Source organism: Lactuca virosa, chromosome 1, assembly GCF_052849685.1.
Source record: "Lactuca virosa cultivar CGN04683 chromosome 1, Lactuca_virosa_CGN04683_v6, whole genome shotgun sequence".
NCBI lineage: Eukaryota > Viridiplantae > Streptophyta > Magnoliopsida > Asterales > Asteraceae > Lactuca > Lactuca virosa.
This window is the reverse complement of record NC_136426.1, coordinates 41,211,158-41,226,801: the sequence shown is the minus strand read 5'-3', so window position 1 is coordinate 41,226,801 and position 15,644 is coordinate 41,211,158. Positions and strand designations below refer to the sequence as shown.

Below are 15,644 nucleotides of genomic sequence, written 5' to 3'. Positions count from 1 at the left end.
CACATACTCATCATATCACATAAGACCTTCCGGTCACACATAATTACCACTCTAGGTAAAGTATAGTGAGAAGACTCACCTCGTACGATGTCGGATAACCTCTCGTGCTCGATAACCCAACCTAGCCTCCTCCAATCAACATAATAACATCTATAATCAATACTTTCTCTTGTCCTCATTTCTAAAGAATGGGTAGAAGACCATTCTACCCCTCCCCGACCTCTCTTGAACCAGCTTGACCAAAACCCTAAGGTCAACTGAAGTCAACTCTAGTCAACGGTCAAACTTTGACCAAACTCGCCGAGTGCACTCATGTGAATCGACGAGTCCATGCGTGTCCTCTTAATCCTCATAAATCCTCACTCGACTCGTCGAGTTAACCTTTCACTCGACGAGTTACCACTGGTCACAAAACGCGGGGCAACCCGACTCGACTCGTCGAGTCCCCTTATGGACTCGGCGAGTTCCCTCCATGGCAACACTCAAAAGACCTTCTGAGGTCAGATCTGCTTCTCTAACCTATAGATCTGACCTTCCAATACATAATAATCACGTAAAGGTCCAACCTTTACACTCATGCAACACTCATAGGGCTTCTTTTGGTGAAATAGCTTCTAAAATGGCAACCTAGGTTCATATATCCAAAGGAATAGCATAAAGCAGGATAGTTAGGACTCTCTGGACCTCTTAAGGTCCAGATCTAAGAATAATTCCAGCTTGGGACCTCATATGCTTCGAATCCAAGCTAAAGAAGGCATAAGAAAACCCTAAATTCAAGTAGATCACCATATACACGAGAATGAGCATAGATTTATACCTCTAGCAGCCTCTTCTAATCAAATGGTAGTAGATCTGAGCTCCTCAATCTACCTAGCTTTCCCTCCTTCCTTCTTTCTTGCAAAATCACACTAGAAATGAAGAAAATGGCTTCTTTTCTCACTCACAAAGCTCTCAGGTTCTCTGGTGCTCTCAAGGGTGAAGGTGGCCGCAAATGAGGGCCATAAGATCCCTTAAATAGGGCACATGCCCGAGGATTTAGGGTTTCTGTCCACGGCGCGGACTCGTCGAGTCAACTTGCCGACTCGTCGAGTCCATTCATTAAATCCAGTCAGGATTTGCGATCCTACTCGACGAGTCTAGGCGTCAACTCGTCGAGTCCCTCTTCTTGACACAAACTAAATAATTAAAATATGATACCTGGAATTCCGGATGTTACAATTCTCCCCCACTAGAATCAGACTTCGCCCTCGAAGTCTCGCTCTGCAAACAACTCTGGATGCTGCTCCCGCATCTCCAACTCCGGCTCCCAAGTCAGCTCGGACCCTCTCCGATGTTGCCACTGGACCTGAACCAGGGGCACCTCCTTGTTCCTCAGAACCTTGATCCTCCGATCCAGGATCGCGATCGGCCTCTCAACATAATTCAGGCTCGCATCCACCTGAATATCCTCTAGTGGCACTACCGCCGACTCGTGGGCTATACACTTCCTCAACTGAGACACGTAGAAGGTATCATGTATCTGGATCAACTCCGCAGGTAGATCTAAACGATACGCTACCCTGCCCACCCTCGCGGTCACCCTGAAAGGACCAATGTACCGGGGCCCCAGCTTGCCCCTCTTCCTGAATCGGATCACTCCTTTCCAAGGAGATACCTTCAGGAGTACGAAGTCACCAACCTGAAACTCGAGCTCGGATCGTCGCCTATCCGCATAACTTTTCTGGCGACTCTGAGCTGTCAGCAACCTTTGTCTGACCTGTTGTATCTGCTCAGTCGTCTGGAGCACTATCTCAGTGCTACCCATCACTCGCTGCCCTACCTCTCCCCAGCAGATGGGAGTCCGAAACCTCCTCCCATACAACAACTCGAAGGGAGGCATACCAATACTCGAATGGTGGCTGTTGTTATAGGAAAACTCAGCCAATGGTAAGTACGTGTCCCAACTTCCTCTGAAGTCCAACACACATGCTCGAAGCATGTCCTCGAGCGTCTGAATCGTCCACTCACTCTGTCCGTCCGTCTGTGGGTGGTAAGCGGTGCTGAAATGCAACCTCGTACCCAACTCCTCATGGAATCTCTTCCAGAATCTGGAAGTGAAACGTACATCTCGATCTGACACAATCAAGATCGGTACTCCATGTCGCGATACCACCTCTCTCACATATATCTCTGCCAGTCTCTCTGCGGAAGAGCTCTCACTGATAGCAAGGAAGTGAGCGCTCTTTGTCAGCCGGTCAACGACCACCCATATTGCATCGACGCCCCTCGTGGTCCGCGGCAATTTGGTGATGAAATCCATAGAAATCTGTTCCCACTTCCACTGGGGAACCTCAAGTGGCTGCAACTTGCCATGCGGACGCTGGTGCTCGGCCTTAACCCTGCGACAGGTCAAGCACCTCTCAACAAACCACGCAACATCCATCTTCATACAGGGCCACCAATAATCTCTTTTCAGGTCCAAATACATCTTAGTGGCCCCGGGATGGATCGAGAACCTCGATCTTGTACGATTTTTAGAAGTTGAATGACAGATTTTGGGAATTTAGTCATGATAGCTTTTAAGCAACTTTTTAATGTCCCATTCAGGACTTAATGATTAAGTTTTATTCTTAGCACCTTAGACATAATAATTGGATACTTATGAGGTTATTAAGGTGTATTAATGAACTTTATTCCAATGACTTAATGCATGACCTGTTAAAGACATAAAACTAGGGTTTAAACATGAAACACCAACTTTAGTATATTTTAGGGTTAAGCTTCCATCTTAACCCCTTAAGTTCTTTATGGCACCAAAAGTGAAAATTTGTGTCCCTCATAGCACCACCACCTGTTGGTGGTTTGATGGGAATGTTATGGTGGTCTATGGTGGTCAAACCATAACAAGTTAGGACTTGCATACGGTGAACATCAAACAATTTTCATTATACGAGATTATCACAATACTTAGGACTTACATACGGTGAACATCAAACAATTGCATGTAGCTTTCAATTAAGTTGAACAGAGTTTCAGTCATTTCAAGTAGTTCCTCAAGTTTTGCAATCACCCTACGTGCTTCTTGGATTCTTTTCATTGAGTTGAGAAACTATTGTATATCGTCAAACACTCTAATCACAAGCACTTGCATATTATAATGTGATTACCTTTTATGCTAAGTTAGGACTTGCATACGGTGAACATCAAACAATTTTCATTATGCGAGATATCCACAAAACTTAGGACTTGCATACGGTGAACATCAAACAATTGCATGTAGCTTTCAATTAAGTTGAACACAGTTTCAGTCATTTCAAGTAGTTCCTCAAGTTTTGCAATCACCCTACGTGCTTCTTGGATTCTTTTCATTGAGTTGAGAAACTCTTGTATATCCTCAAACACTCTAATCACGAGCACTTGCATATTATAATGTGATTACCTTTTATGCTTCTCGGCTTTAGAATGTCATGACAGAATTTCCAATTTTAACAATTTCTCTTGCACACGGTAAAAATCATGAATCAATTCTAACTCAGTTGTATCAACAAGATCATGTTCTCTAACCTCAATGTATCACTTCATATTCTACTAGTGGATGTGGTACAACTGTAGATGTTGAAGACTGTGATAAACAAACATATAGTTCTTCATTATAAAATCCATTCTTCTTATTCCAAGATAAGTTTTGAGTTTATATTTATATTTTAGACATGCATTCCGGATCTATTTTTTGTATTTTGAAGATGTTTTTCGCATTTTGAACATGTGCTTTACACATTATGACATAAAGTTTAAGTAGATAAACATGTAAACTAATTTGGTTCGTGGAATCCATAGAGTTTCTCCAAAAAAATAAATAAATACTCCACAAACTGAGTGCATTTTTTTTAGATTTTCTCGAAATGCTATTCCGATATAAGTTGTGGGTCCCATATATACGAAGGGACCATACAAATAGACTTGAGGCGTTTCCTTGAATCTAGAATGCTACATTCCAAATAAATTGGTTGGTCTTAAAGAATTTTCATTTTAAAACTTTTTAAAATAATAATTAGTTTAACGAATATCCTACTTTTTTTACCGAATAAAAAGTATACTTATAATGTCATCCACATCAATCAAATGTCACTCATCTTTCAAACACGTCATATCAGCTTTGATAGTTACTTTTACATGAGTGTCATTCATCTTTTAAAAGTGGTCTCACTACCACATCAACAATTACTTTATCTTTTTTTAACATATATCTTATATATTAAATATTAATAATTACTCAATAGAAAATAAACATAAATTCAAATATTTATAACTAGAATAATATTTTTAAATATAAAATAACAAAATAATAATAAATATTAAATTTAGTTTACTTTATTAAATATTTAAATATTAAGATGTTACAAAAGCATGAATCACAAAACGAATATTACAATATTAATCTCCGTTTTCTTCGTCTCCAAATCGGTCCCGAATCTCTTCAACCAAATTTGTTTGCGGTTGATGATTTCCGGATCTATTAGTTATTTTTGCATGATTATGAAAATACATGTCATATGCTTATATACATGGCCGATTCTGAGGATATAAATATGCTCAAATGCTCTGGACGAACCAGAATAAAATGACTCTTATTGCTATTATAAGTTTTTTATTTTTTAATAAATATATATACATATATAACATAATAAAAAAAATTCCCCAAAAAATTGAGTATTGTGCAACTGTCCACTTTGTCCCTCCATCCGTGCCCATGCTTATATATTTTTTAAATAAACAATAGTTACTAATATTTGTTAATCAAATAATAATTAACTTTCAAACTAAAATTAGTATATTAAACATATAAGAGAACACGAAAGGAAAACGTAAATTAGGAAAATCAAATAACTAAAACTTCCATATATATAATAATAGGTTAATATAATAAAAGGGTGATTAAATAAATTATATATTAAAATAGAAAACATTGTTTAATATTAAATTTGCAATCGCAAGCCTTTCAATATTTGAAAGGTGTTGGTCTACATGGCTTCTAAATTGGAATACGTGGCATTGCAAGTTGTTTTAAAAGCCCTTGATGGGGTGGTCTAATATTTCATCATATTATTTTCGATTGAAACGTGAAAAACATACAAATACATCACGTGAAATTACAGCAAAGTGAAAATAATGCAATGATCATAATGTAGTTCATTGGATTCAATATTTAATTTTGCCGCTTGCTACTTTAACTTTAATTTTATGACATTATCATATACTTATCTACTTATATAAACTACTATTATTACGACGAGATTGAAGTGGTTAAGAAGTGGAATATTTATATATATGATGTTTAAAGTTCGAATTCTGAAACACTAGAAATATTGTCAGTATTCGACGATTCACCTCCCACGTATATTTCTTATGATGGATTGACGTGAGTCTTTCAAATTATACGACTTACTATTCTTTTGTATAAATTATTGAATACACAATTGGGCTAATAACATAAAATAAAAAGCTATTATAATTTGCACAATATCCAATAATTATTGGACTTTTTTTTGTTTTAACACACTGTAAAAATCATCTTTTCAAAACAAATATCACCGCCACTATCTATTTTAGGGTTTAATTTTTATCAGAAAAAATAAATATATAAAAATTTATAATTTTTGTTCTCTATAAACAAAATGGTAAGTCGAGAGTGTATTCAAATAAGTCTCACCCATGACCCATGGTGGGAGACATTAGATAAATGTTACTTTGCCTTCGACCCATAAGACTAGAGGGAGTGGGAGGGAAACTCATTTTTTGTATACCACATCACACTCTTTCTCTCACTTTCCTTTCCCTCTCTTAAACTCAAAAAATGGGTCGGAAGTTTCCATCACTATTTTGTTTTTTTTATTTTTTAAATAAAATTAATTCTTTTTTATGATTTATAATTTTTAAATTAATAATAAACATAAAATTTAATTAAAAATAAAAAGCATTTCATTAATTAAAATAAAAATTACATTAAACCTAATATTTAAATAAGTAGAAAATAAAAAAAATTAAAAAAAAAGACGCAAACAAAAAATCAAACAAACCACAACATAGAAAACATAATTAATATCCTAATTTGAAAAAAAAAAAAACAAAATACATGACTCGGAATCAGCGTTTTTTTATCGACCTCATCGTCTTCATCATTCTCCCGAACGTCACTCTCGTCATCGGAATCTTCGCTCTCGACGAACATATTAGAATCCTCGTCTGATTCGTCAAACAAATCATCATGAGAAAACTCTATCGGGGCTGAATATGAGTCTTATAAACGTGCTCCACCAAATCAGCACGAAGGGCGTGATGAATGTTGCGATTGTGTACTTCTCTTCTATTTGCCCTATACTCTTATGTACCAACGGCTACTCCTTCGACATTTGGCAAAACTTCATTTTCGTTGTACCAATATATTGCTCTTCCTTCGTCTTCAAGAATCATATTATGCAATATGATACATGCATGCATTACGTGTTGTAACCTTTTCACTTCATATAACCTTGCCCCGGCTGCTAGTACTTGCCAACGTCTCTTAAGTACACCAAATGTTCGCTCCACATCCTTCCTAGCTGACTCTTGCGCCTCTTTAAACTTTTTCCTTTTCGGGTCGTTAGGACATGTAAACGATTTCACAAAAACAGACAAGGGAGGATATATACCGTCAGTAAGATAGTATCCACGCTTATATGCTACCTCATTTGCTTGAAAAGGTACATCGTGCGACTTTCCAAAGTAGATATCGTTGAATACCGGTGTTAGGCGTGTCAAACCCAACAAATAAAGGGTACAAATGACTCCTTAAACACTACTACTATGCACTAAAAACGTAGTACAAGGTAAGTAGGGTCGATCCACAGAGACACGGGACAAGTGTTTATACCTTTTTGCGTAAGGTACAAAAATGGTCACAGGATGGGGGGAATTTATAAGCAATGATTTAAACTATAGAATAAAGCAATAAGTAAATGATTGATTAAGTGAAATAAGTTCAAGATTTGTAAGTACTCCAACTCTATGCAAGACAAATTAGCAATGTGATTCCATGGATGACAAGATATTTGTTTAATTCTATCTAAGTTGGTACTTGAAAGTGTTAATAAGCTCTAACACTTCCCATTCACCACAATAATTAACCAAAACAAGCTCTTTGATTAATCCTAACCTTACCAATCTAATCTAAACAAACTCTTAGAATTAGGTTGAAAGATTGCATTAAACTTTATGTGAATGTTCCCAACAACACTCAATACTCCTCATAAGCTCGGGAGCATAAGAATGTGTGAATAAGATTTACACTAAATTCATTCAATAGAAATCAGTTTAGTGCTTGTTACCTAGTCCAATTTACAAAGCAATTACGGATTTTGCAATTAGATAACTTGAATGATCTAACCCTAATTCAAATGGCCAATAAGAATCACAATTAGAATCAAACATTCGATTGAAACAAAATCAAATTCACTAGATAGAAAATTGAAAGAAAACATCAAGTCATATGATTGAAATCACAACTAGAAGTCAAGACATAAAGTTGGAGAATCTAGGGTTCTAGCCACTCATGACTAGAACAAGATCACAAATCTAGAAAATGAAATTAAAGTTCTTACAAAATGAAATCAAATGTTCCCAAGTGTTAATCAACTTCAAAATCCTCAAGAAAATCGCATTCTCTACTCCAAAAGTCGACCCCCTCTTAAAAAAATTGGTTTTTCCCTTTAAGAATGGTGAAAAACTGCTTTAAAACCCGCATTTACGTTTACACGGCCCGCGTAAATTAACACTGTCGTTTACGCGCCCGCGTAAACGCAAAAATACACTGTGCAGAAATCTACGTTTACACGGCCGTGTAAACGCAAGGCTTCTATTTACACGGCCGTGTAAACGTCTGTAAAGCCAAAATCTTCATTTCTTTGATATCTTGCTCCTCGGTGCTCCGCAAGTCCTGAAATTTTGTCCGCAACTTTTATTTACCTCCTCCAACAATATCCTACCTCCAAAAGTCCCTGAAATATCACAAAAGTATTTGAATGAAATTGCCTCATGAAAAATCCCGAAAAACATGCAAAATGCATGACTTTAAGCCTATATGCAATGTACTTTTATGAAATAAAGCTACAAAATGGGTACATGAAATGCACCTAACAAATCTCCCCAAGCTTAAACCTTTCTTGTCCTCAAGAAAGAACAAGAAGATTTAAACTAGAGAAAATAAAATAGAATAGAAGAAAAGAAAATTAAAGTTAAAACTATTTGAAACTTAATGCATGAAATCAAAACAAACATGAAAAGATCCAACCCAATTAACCCTGTTTTGTACCATAGTTGAGAATGTACCTGTCATGCCTTGAGTCAACTTGGCTTTAGTCTCAAAATATTATATGATAATAGAAATAAGACTTTGGCCACTCCCTAATACAACTCAACAGAATCAAAGATCACAACACTAATTCCCTTTCAATATCATCAAGTGAATTCTTGGAACAAATTATGGTCTTACTCTCGTGAAATTATATGTGACAAAACATGCTCAACCATATTTGTTTCATAAAATATAACAATGCCCGATTCCAGCTATTTGTTGATCAACAACAATCTTTTTCTGAAAAATCTTTTCTAAAAATTCCCTAATATTTATCCAGATTGGTTACAAACTTCAAACCACTTGCACCAGTCAAAGTAATTAACATTCAGTCCAATGTCATAAGTTCAAATCCAAGTCCAAGGGAATCTTTTGACAGCCAAGTATTTTTCCTAAACACAATATTCAATTAAACTATAAACACAATTATATACAAACTTCTTAATTATATTTTTTACAAATAAAGCTCATGGCTTTCTTTGAAATCCGTGTAACGGGCTTCCAACCAACACATCCAAATCAAATGACCTTAGTGTGCTAGATTTAAAGAGATCCCTCGGGTTTACTTGCCCGAACCTCAAAGGCCACAGATTAGCTTTATTTGCTATTATTAAGTTCATGACTTTCTATGGAACCCATGTAACGAATTTTCAACTCAATCAGTCCCAAACAATTTAGCTTTAGACGATTAGATGTAAAACACCCCTCAGAGTTTACTTGTTCGAATCCCAAAGGTCACAGATAACTTAATAATAGTTTTTTTTTTTTTTTTTTTTTTTTTCAAGTAACACAAATACAAATAACTAATTTAACACATAACACTCTTATTAATTTATTTATTTATTTGGCCAATTTCTTTATATTTTCGTCCTTGACTTTTCTATTGTGGGACATCTCACGGTCTATTACCGTGAGGACTTCTAAGACATTTTTCAGGGGACTAAAGGTTAACATGCAAAGACCCGTAAGTATAGTTGAAAGTTATGTCCCCAAGCAGGGTATATAAAAGGGAATGAGTAGAAAGGACTTTTTAGAGCGCTGGAAGGCTCGGGACATTGAAATTTTGCATTCTTTTTTTATTTTTTTTATTTGACATTTTAAGTTTAATTGAGCACTTACTACTCATAAGACCAGTCATATGTCCCAAAGAATTAACTCATACCTGCTGTTATGCTCCAATGTTGACAATCTTCTCACTTTCTGTTTTGCACAAGTAGCTTCGGGAGGTGTGTTCGTGTGTGATTAACTTGCTTTTAGATTTTTCAATAAAAAGAGCAAGTCAATTTCAAGGCACATGACTCATTTACCAGCTCAACTATTTTGAAAAGATTCGGTTGCTTGGGATTGGATCAATTGTTTTTTTTTTCTTCAAAGAATGCAATGCAAAAATTTGGATGCAAACAAAATGCAAAGAAAATAATAAAAATTAGAATAGAAAGAAAATCTTTTTGGTTTTTGAAAAATTTTCTATGCAGAAAAATGAACAAGAAAATAAAAATTAATGCAATATGTACAAAATTAATGCAACCTACATGCAACGGAATTTATGCATGGATGGATTCCCCTCCCCAAGCTTAAAATAAACATTGTCCTCGATGCTTGGAGAGAGCTAAACCATCTAATTATCAGGGGTGGTGGAGGATGGTAGATGGGTTGGGAATGGGTCCAAAACAGTCACAAATGCACACCAATTGGATTTTAAGTAAAATATGAACGATTAAAGATATGGAAAGAATTTACTGAATCGTTCTTGGAGCCTCGCAATTGTTGTGTGAACCTCCTCTTCATCCTCCCCAAGCTATTCGTGAAGTATTTTTGGAGCCGGAGATTCAATATCTAGGCATAAAAAATAAGTTTAAAACCATTTGGGACATTAAAAAAATTGAAATTTACCAAAGACTAAAAAGTTTTAAAAGAAAGAAAAAAAAAAAAAAAAAAAAAAAAAAAACTCCGGGTTGCCTCCCGGTTAGCTGCCCTTGTTTTAAGTCGTTGGCTCGACCTGGCCCCTGAATGTGCTTTGTTCTAAGTAGGTGGGCCTTTACAACACATTAACCTTCTCGCCACTTCCTTCAATTGAAAACTTATCTTCTACCTGATTTTTTTTTCTTTTTTTTAAAAACACCTGCTCACAAAATGCTTGGCATAAACAATTAGTAACACCGTGTCCCCGGCAACGGCGCCAATTTGTTAGGCGTGTCAAACCCAACAAATAAAGGGTACAAATGACTCCTTAAACACTACTACTATGCACTAAAAACGTAGTACAAGGTAAGTAGGGTCGATCCACAGAGACACGGGACAAGTGTTTATACCTTTTTGCGTAAGGTACAAAAATGGTCACAGGATGGGGGGAATTTATAAGCAATGATTTAAACTATAGAATAAAGCAATAAGTAAATGATTGATTAAGTGAAATAAGTTCAAGATTTGTAAGTACTCTTCTATAAGACGATCGTGTTCGGCTTCGTGATTTTTACGCAACTGCGACTTTCTTGGTTTAGATCGTGCACGTGATGTTTCGCCTACTCGGTTTTGAAAGTATGCAACCGTTTTCGCCATGACGGAACCGATAAACTTAGCCTCCTCTAGAGCCGTCGAATCGGATGATTAGATGATGACATTTTGATTAATCTTTTTTGGAGAGAATTATAAGGTATAGGTTAAAAAAATGGTTGGATGTTGTGGTATTTATAGTTTAATAAAAGGAATATATATATATATATATATATATATATATATATATATATATATATATATATATATATATATATATATATATATATATATATATATATGTGGGAAAAGTGAATATATCCTTAATGGTATATAAGTTTAGGTACCCAAATCCACTATAATATGTCATTTTGTTTGATATATCTATTATAATGTTCTTAAAATCCAACCCCTAATTTGATTAATTTCAAGATTTCCAAAATTTCACTATTATTTTCCTCTTACATCACATCTTTTTGTCGAACACTACTAAACTATATATATTATAGTTTAAAATGAAAATTATATAAAATGACAATAAATGTGAAATTTATAAAAATCTTTGAAGTAAATCAACTTAGAAGTTGAATTATAAAAACATTGGACAATTATAATGTATATATATGACACAAAACGATGTAGTATAGTGAGTTTAGGTACCTAAGCTTATGTACCCTTAAGGGTATATTCACTTTTCCATATATATATATATATATATATATATATATATATATATATATATATATATATATATATATATATATATATATATATATATATTAACGGCTATATAGCCGTTTGAATAAAAAAAAATAACGGACGAATCAAATGAGGAGTGAAAAAGCGGCATCCCCACCCCCCACCCTCCTTCCCGCGCTTCGTTTCCCGCACCGACGGTGCGGTGTTCCCGCACCCCTCCCCGCACACCATACCGTCCGGGCTAAGAAAGAGTGATTTTTAATTATCAAGTGCATGATTCCTTGGGTTTAATATTTAGTATTCATATTTTAATCGTCAATCTCCTGGACAACTATCAATTCAGTCATGTTTAACTTCCGTTGCTATAATCATAAAATTTTATAATTGTAACAAAACCGTGTAGTGGTATTTAAAGTCTTCCATTGACACCAAATTAGCATATTTCAAGATGTGACTTTCATTATAAGGGAGGTGAGTATCATGTGTTTTTGAGGGGAGGTATCACCGGTACCTCCAAAATAGGACCCTTCAAGCTTTGGGTCCAAGATAGGACCCTTCAAGCTTTGGGTTGGAGTGGTTTGAAGAATTAGTACTCTTCAGCCATTTGAGGAAGCCGTTTCCTTTTTTCTCTGTACTCTATTTTTTTCTCTTTTTTTTTCTTGTACTATGTGTTTTAAGACTTGTACATTAATTTTTTTTGTATGTTTTTAATTGAGTGGCTTGAGTGAATTAAAAAAGATAGGGTTTCCATATGTTGTAGGTTGGAAAAGATAAAAGAGAAAAGAGAATAAAAATTTGATGTGGCGGTGGATTGAGTGGGTTCGGAGGGAAGGACTCCCTCCTCCCTAAGATCTAAAGTGACATGAACATGCTAATGCTTAAGATTGGTTGGTCGTGTAAAGAGATGTGTGAATCTACTATAATCAATTGTTAAAAATATGGAAAGCCACAACAATATGAAATGAGAGATTGAACTATATAGATTTCACATTGAATTATTTTCTATACCTTGTGTGTATGATATAGACTTGTACACTTATGGATTGTTTGATATGCCTCTTACTAGGTTCTAATTAGATTGGTAATAGACTAGATTGGCTCTTACTAGGTTCTTATCAATCAAGATTGGTAACAGACTAGGTCTGACTCTGTCATATTCAAAATGTTTGATACTACAATTAGCTAGGTCTGACTTAGTCTCATAACCTCTGATATGTCTCTTATTAAGTCTGGTAAAAAATTGTATCTAATTCAATCAGCTCAAACAGCCTTTGATTTAATCACATCCAACTTAATAGGCAACTATCAAATGGCCCCTTAGCTATAAGAGTGTTACGTTATTAAAGGTCACACTCAAATGCAATTGATATAATCAATGGTGATGAATTAGTTTCTAGTTAAGCTTCAATAACACAAATCAGATCAATGGTCATGTTTTTCTTTCCCTGTTACACAAAACAGAAAATATGTTACTTGAAATGATTATAAAATTGATGTATATGGTGGAGACACATCTAGGACTATACATATGCAACAAATGAAAGAATAATTTTACCTATGGGATTATTAATTACTCGTTTTGATAGGGTAAGATGCCAAAATTGTTATTCCACATTTACCAGTTTCCCGTTTTATATTGCGTTCCAGTCTTATATAACCTTCTTCACCCCATTCTGCACCCCATGAGCTCCTCACCACCCAGTAGTCCTTCCCAATTTCAGTTCCATATCCAACTACAACTACACCATGGTTTACTAACTCTCCACATACACCACTAAAGATACCCTGACAAAACAAAAATAACAGATTATGGATCACATCTTTCTTTTTTTTTAACTTGTTTCACTAAATTCAAAGAGGGATTACTTACTGAACTGTATAACATGAAATCCCTGCTACTGATATCAATACCAGTAGATATAGGCTGGTTTGCAACAGCCTTCTGTAATGCTAACTCGCTTTCCTCCAGAAGATATTCATAACTATCAATGGAAACAAGTGTGGTATTTTTCTGAACAAATTGGAAACAGAATATAATAGTCAAGACTCAAGAACTTGAAGCATATATATGGAGAAGATAATATAAGTAGAAGGAAATATGATAGGTACCTTGGAAGTGTGGCATTTTCCATCTTTGGCAGTGTAGGGATAGTCTTTGTCACTGTGTATTCCGCCATTCTTGATGATGAAATCAAAGGCATCGGTAATAAAACCACCATCACATCCATAGTTAGATGTATCACAATCAATGAGTTGTTGTTCTGATAGTGTGATCAGATCACCTGTCACGATCTGGTTTATCCCTTCCACTGCTCCGATTGCTGAGAATGCCCACGAAGCCCCTTTCATTCAACAAACATGAATCCAAATCCACCATATTAATCAACTTTTCCCCAAATGTCCGCCTAAAAATCTTCCATCATGTTCTTATAATTTTTAGTTTACTTTTCTTATCAGGTATCGATTAATTTTATAAAATAACGCACCACATTGTCCTTGTGTTTTGACGGCAGCGACGGCGCCTTTGCACCTCCAGTCAACGAAATCAGGCAGGACATCGCCATCGCCGGAAAGAGGAGAGTAACGATCACTCTTCAGCTTGTTCGACTTCCGCTTAGGAATGGCGCCGGTGTACCCTAACCGGTACTCTTCAATGCTCAGATCTGAGAACTTGTTGAGTCCAAGCTTGTAAGAATGATGACCGGAGTTGTGCTCTTCTATGTACTTGAGGTTGTCTTTAAAGATCTGAAATCTCTTATCCTTCTCTCCCAGGGCGTTGTAAAATTTACCATGTTTGACGATCCAGGACTCGTACATAGCGTTGACTTCTTCGTCGGTGCGCCAGTTCGACGCGGAGGTATCGGCGGTGGTCGTTTGGGTGATGTCGTAGCCTATGATCGACATGTCCATGGCAGACGAGACCAAAAAGAGAGCAAAAATCAAGAAAATGGGCATTGAAAGGAGCTTCATTGTTGGAGCTTCTTGTACTGAAAATTGGAAAGAGGGAGGAGAACGATGGAGTGGAAATAGGCGAGGGGAGGGATAACCGTAACTAATAAGAGGGTCGGACCTTTGTTCAAAAGGGGCAAATAGCACTGGCAGTTATGGTATTACTAGTAAAACTGTAAAAGTATCTTGTCTAATCATGAGTTTTTTACCAAGGCATAGCAGGTGGAAAAAGTATTTACCAATTTATAATGGATTGAAAAGTATTTACCCAAAAATAGTTAAATAATTAGAGATTAACTTTTTTTAAGTAAGTCAGTAGGAGAACAAGTCTCGTACACAGCGGTGAGATGACATGTCCAGTGGTACGGTGAACAACATATTGTTTGGTGTGCAGTGGTGTAGTGAAGTCCCTGCAGAAAAAGAAAGTAAAGCGCCTCTTTTTTTTCATGCTTCATATTTTTGTAGAGTACAATATCTTATTTCTTGCATATTTTGAGGGTAGTGAAAGGTGAGTGTTGTTTGGTAAGGTTGCCTAACAATTGAATAAAAATATCATTATAACCAGTGGCGGAGCTACCTAGTAGCCAGGGGTAGCACGGGCTACCCCTCAAAATCATCCGAGAAATATAAAAAAAATATTACAGAGGCGCTACTACTAGTGCTACTCCTAAGATTTTGACGAGGAAGATGAGGAATCAAACAGGCCATTGCCAGCACCGAATCCCTCCTCCATATCTAAATGGTAAGAACCTTTTCCTTTTGTCCTTATGCTTCTGAATCTTTGTGTGCTCCTGAATGTTTTTGGACGACAAGTATCTTAAATTAGGGTTTATGGTCTGAAAGTTCCAGTTCCTTGAAGATGAGAATTGTTTGAAGTTTACAAATCAAGTCACTTTCTAGTAACAAATTTGATCAGGCATTGAGATTTGAGACAAAGATTCAAAAACAATTCTTCAACAGATCATATGTCTGGTAACAATAAAACATCGATTCTAGGTGTTTCTTTTTTGTACTTTGTTGAAAATTTATCCTTTAAACGGTTACACTTCTTCAAGAGTGTTTACTACTTACAAGTTGATCATAAAAATCTTGTATGTCTCTTTCTAATGTAATGGGTCTAGCTTCAAATGAAGTT

General features: G+C 35.8%; 1 protein-coding gene and 1 long non-coding RNA gene across 2 annotated transcripts; both read right to left on the bottom strand.

The window, feature by feature from the left end:
- Positions 1–7,540: 7,540 nt before the first annotated feature.
- On the bottom strand, positions 7,541–11,055 carry LOC145110426 (uncharacterized). Its single transcript, XR_013709858.1, has 2 exons — positions 10,109–11,055; positions 7,541–8,012 (listed from the first exon to the last, which is right to left on the bottom strand). It is a non-coding gene; the product is annotated as an uncharacterized LOC145110426 (long non-coding RNA).
- A 1,755-nt stretch (positions 11,056–12,810) lies between these two features.
- On the bottom strand, positions 12,811–14,629 carry LOC145110262 (putative cysteine protease RD21B). The gene is made up of 5 exons (XM_079047077.1): positions 14,047–14,629; positions 13,670–13,902; positions 13,431–13,571; positions 13,116–13,345; positions 12,811–13,005 (listed from the first exon to the last, which is right to left on the bottom strand). Exons 1-4 carry the CDS (start codon positions 14,528–14,530, stop codon positions 13,127–13,129), a joined length of 1,077 nt encoding a protein of 358 aa, XP_078903203.1. The 5' UTR covers positions 14,531–14,629; the 3' UTR covers positions 12,811–13,005; positions 13,116–13,126.
- Between the last annotated feature and the right edge of the window lie 1,015 nt (positions 14,630–15,644).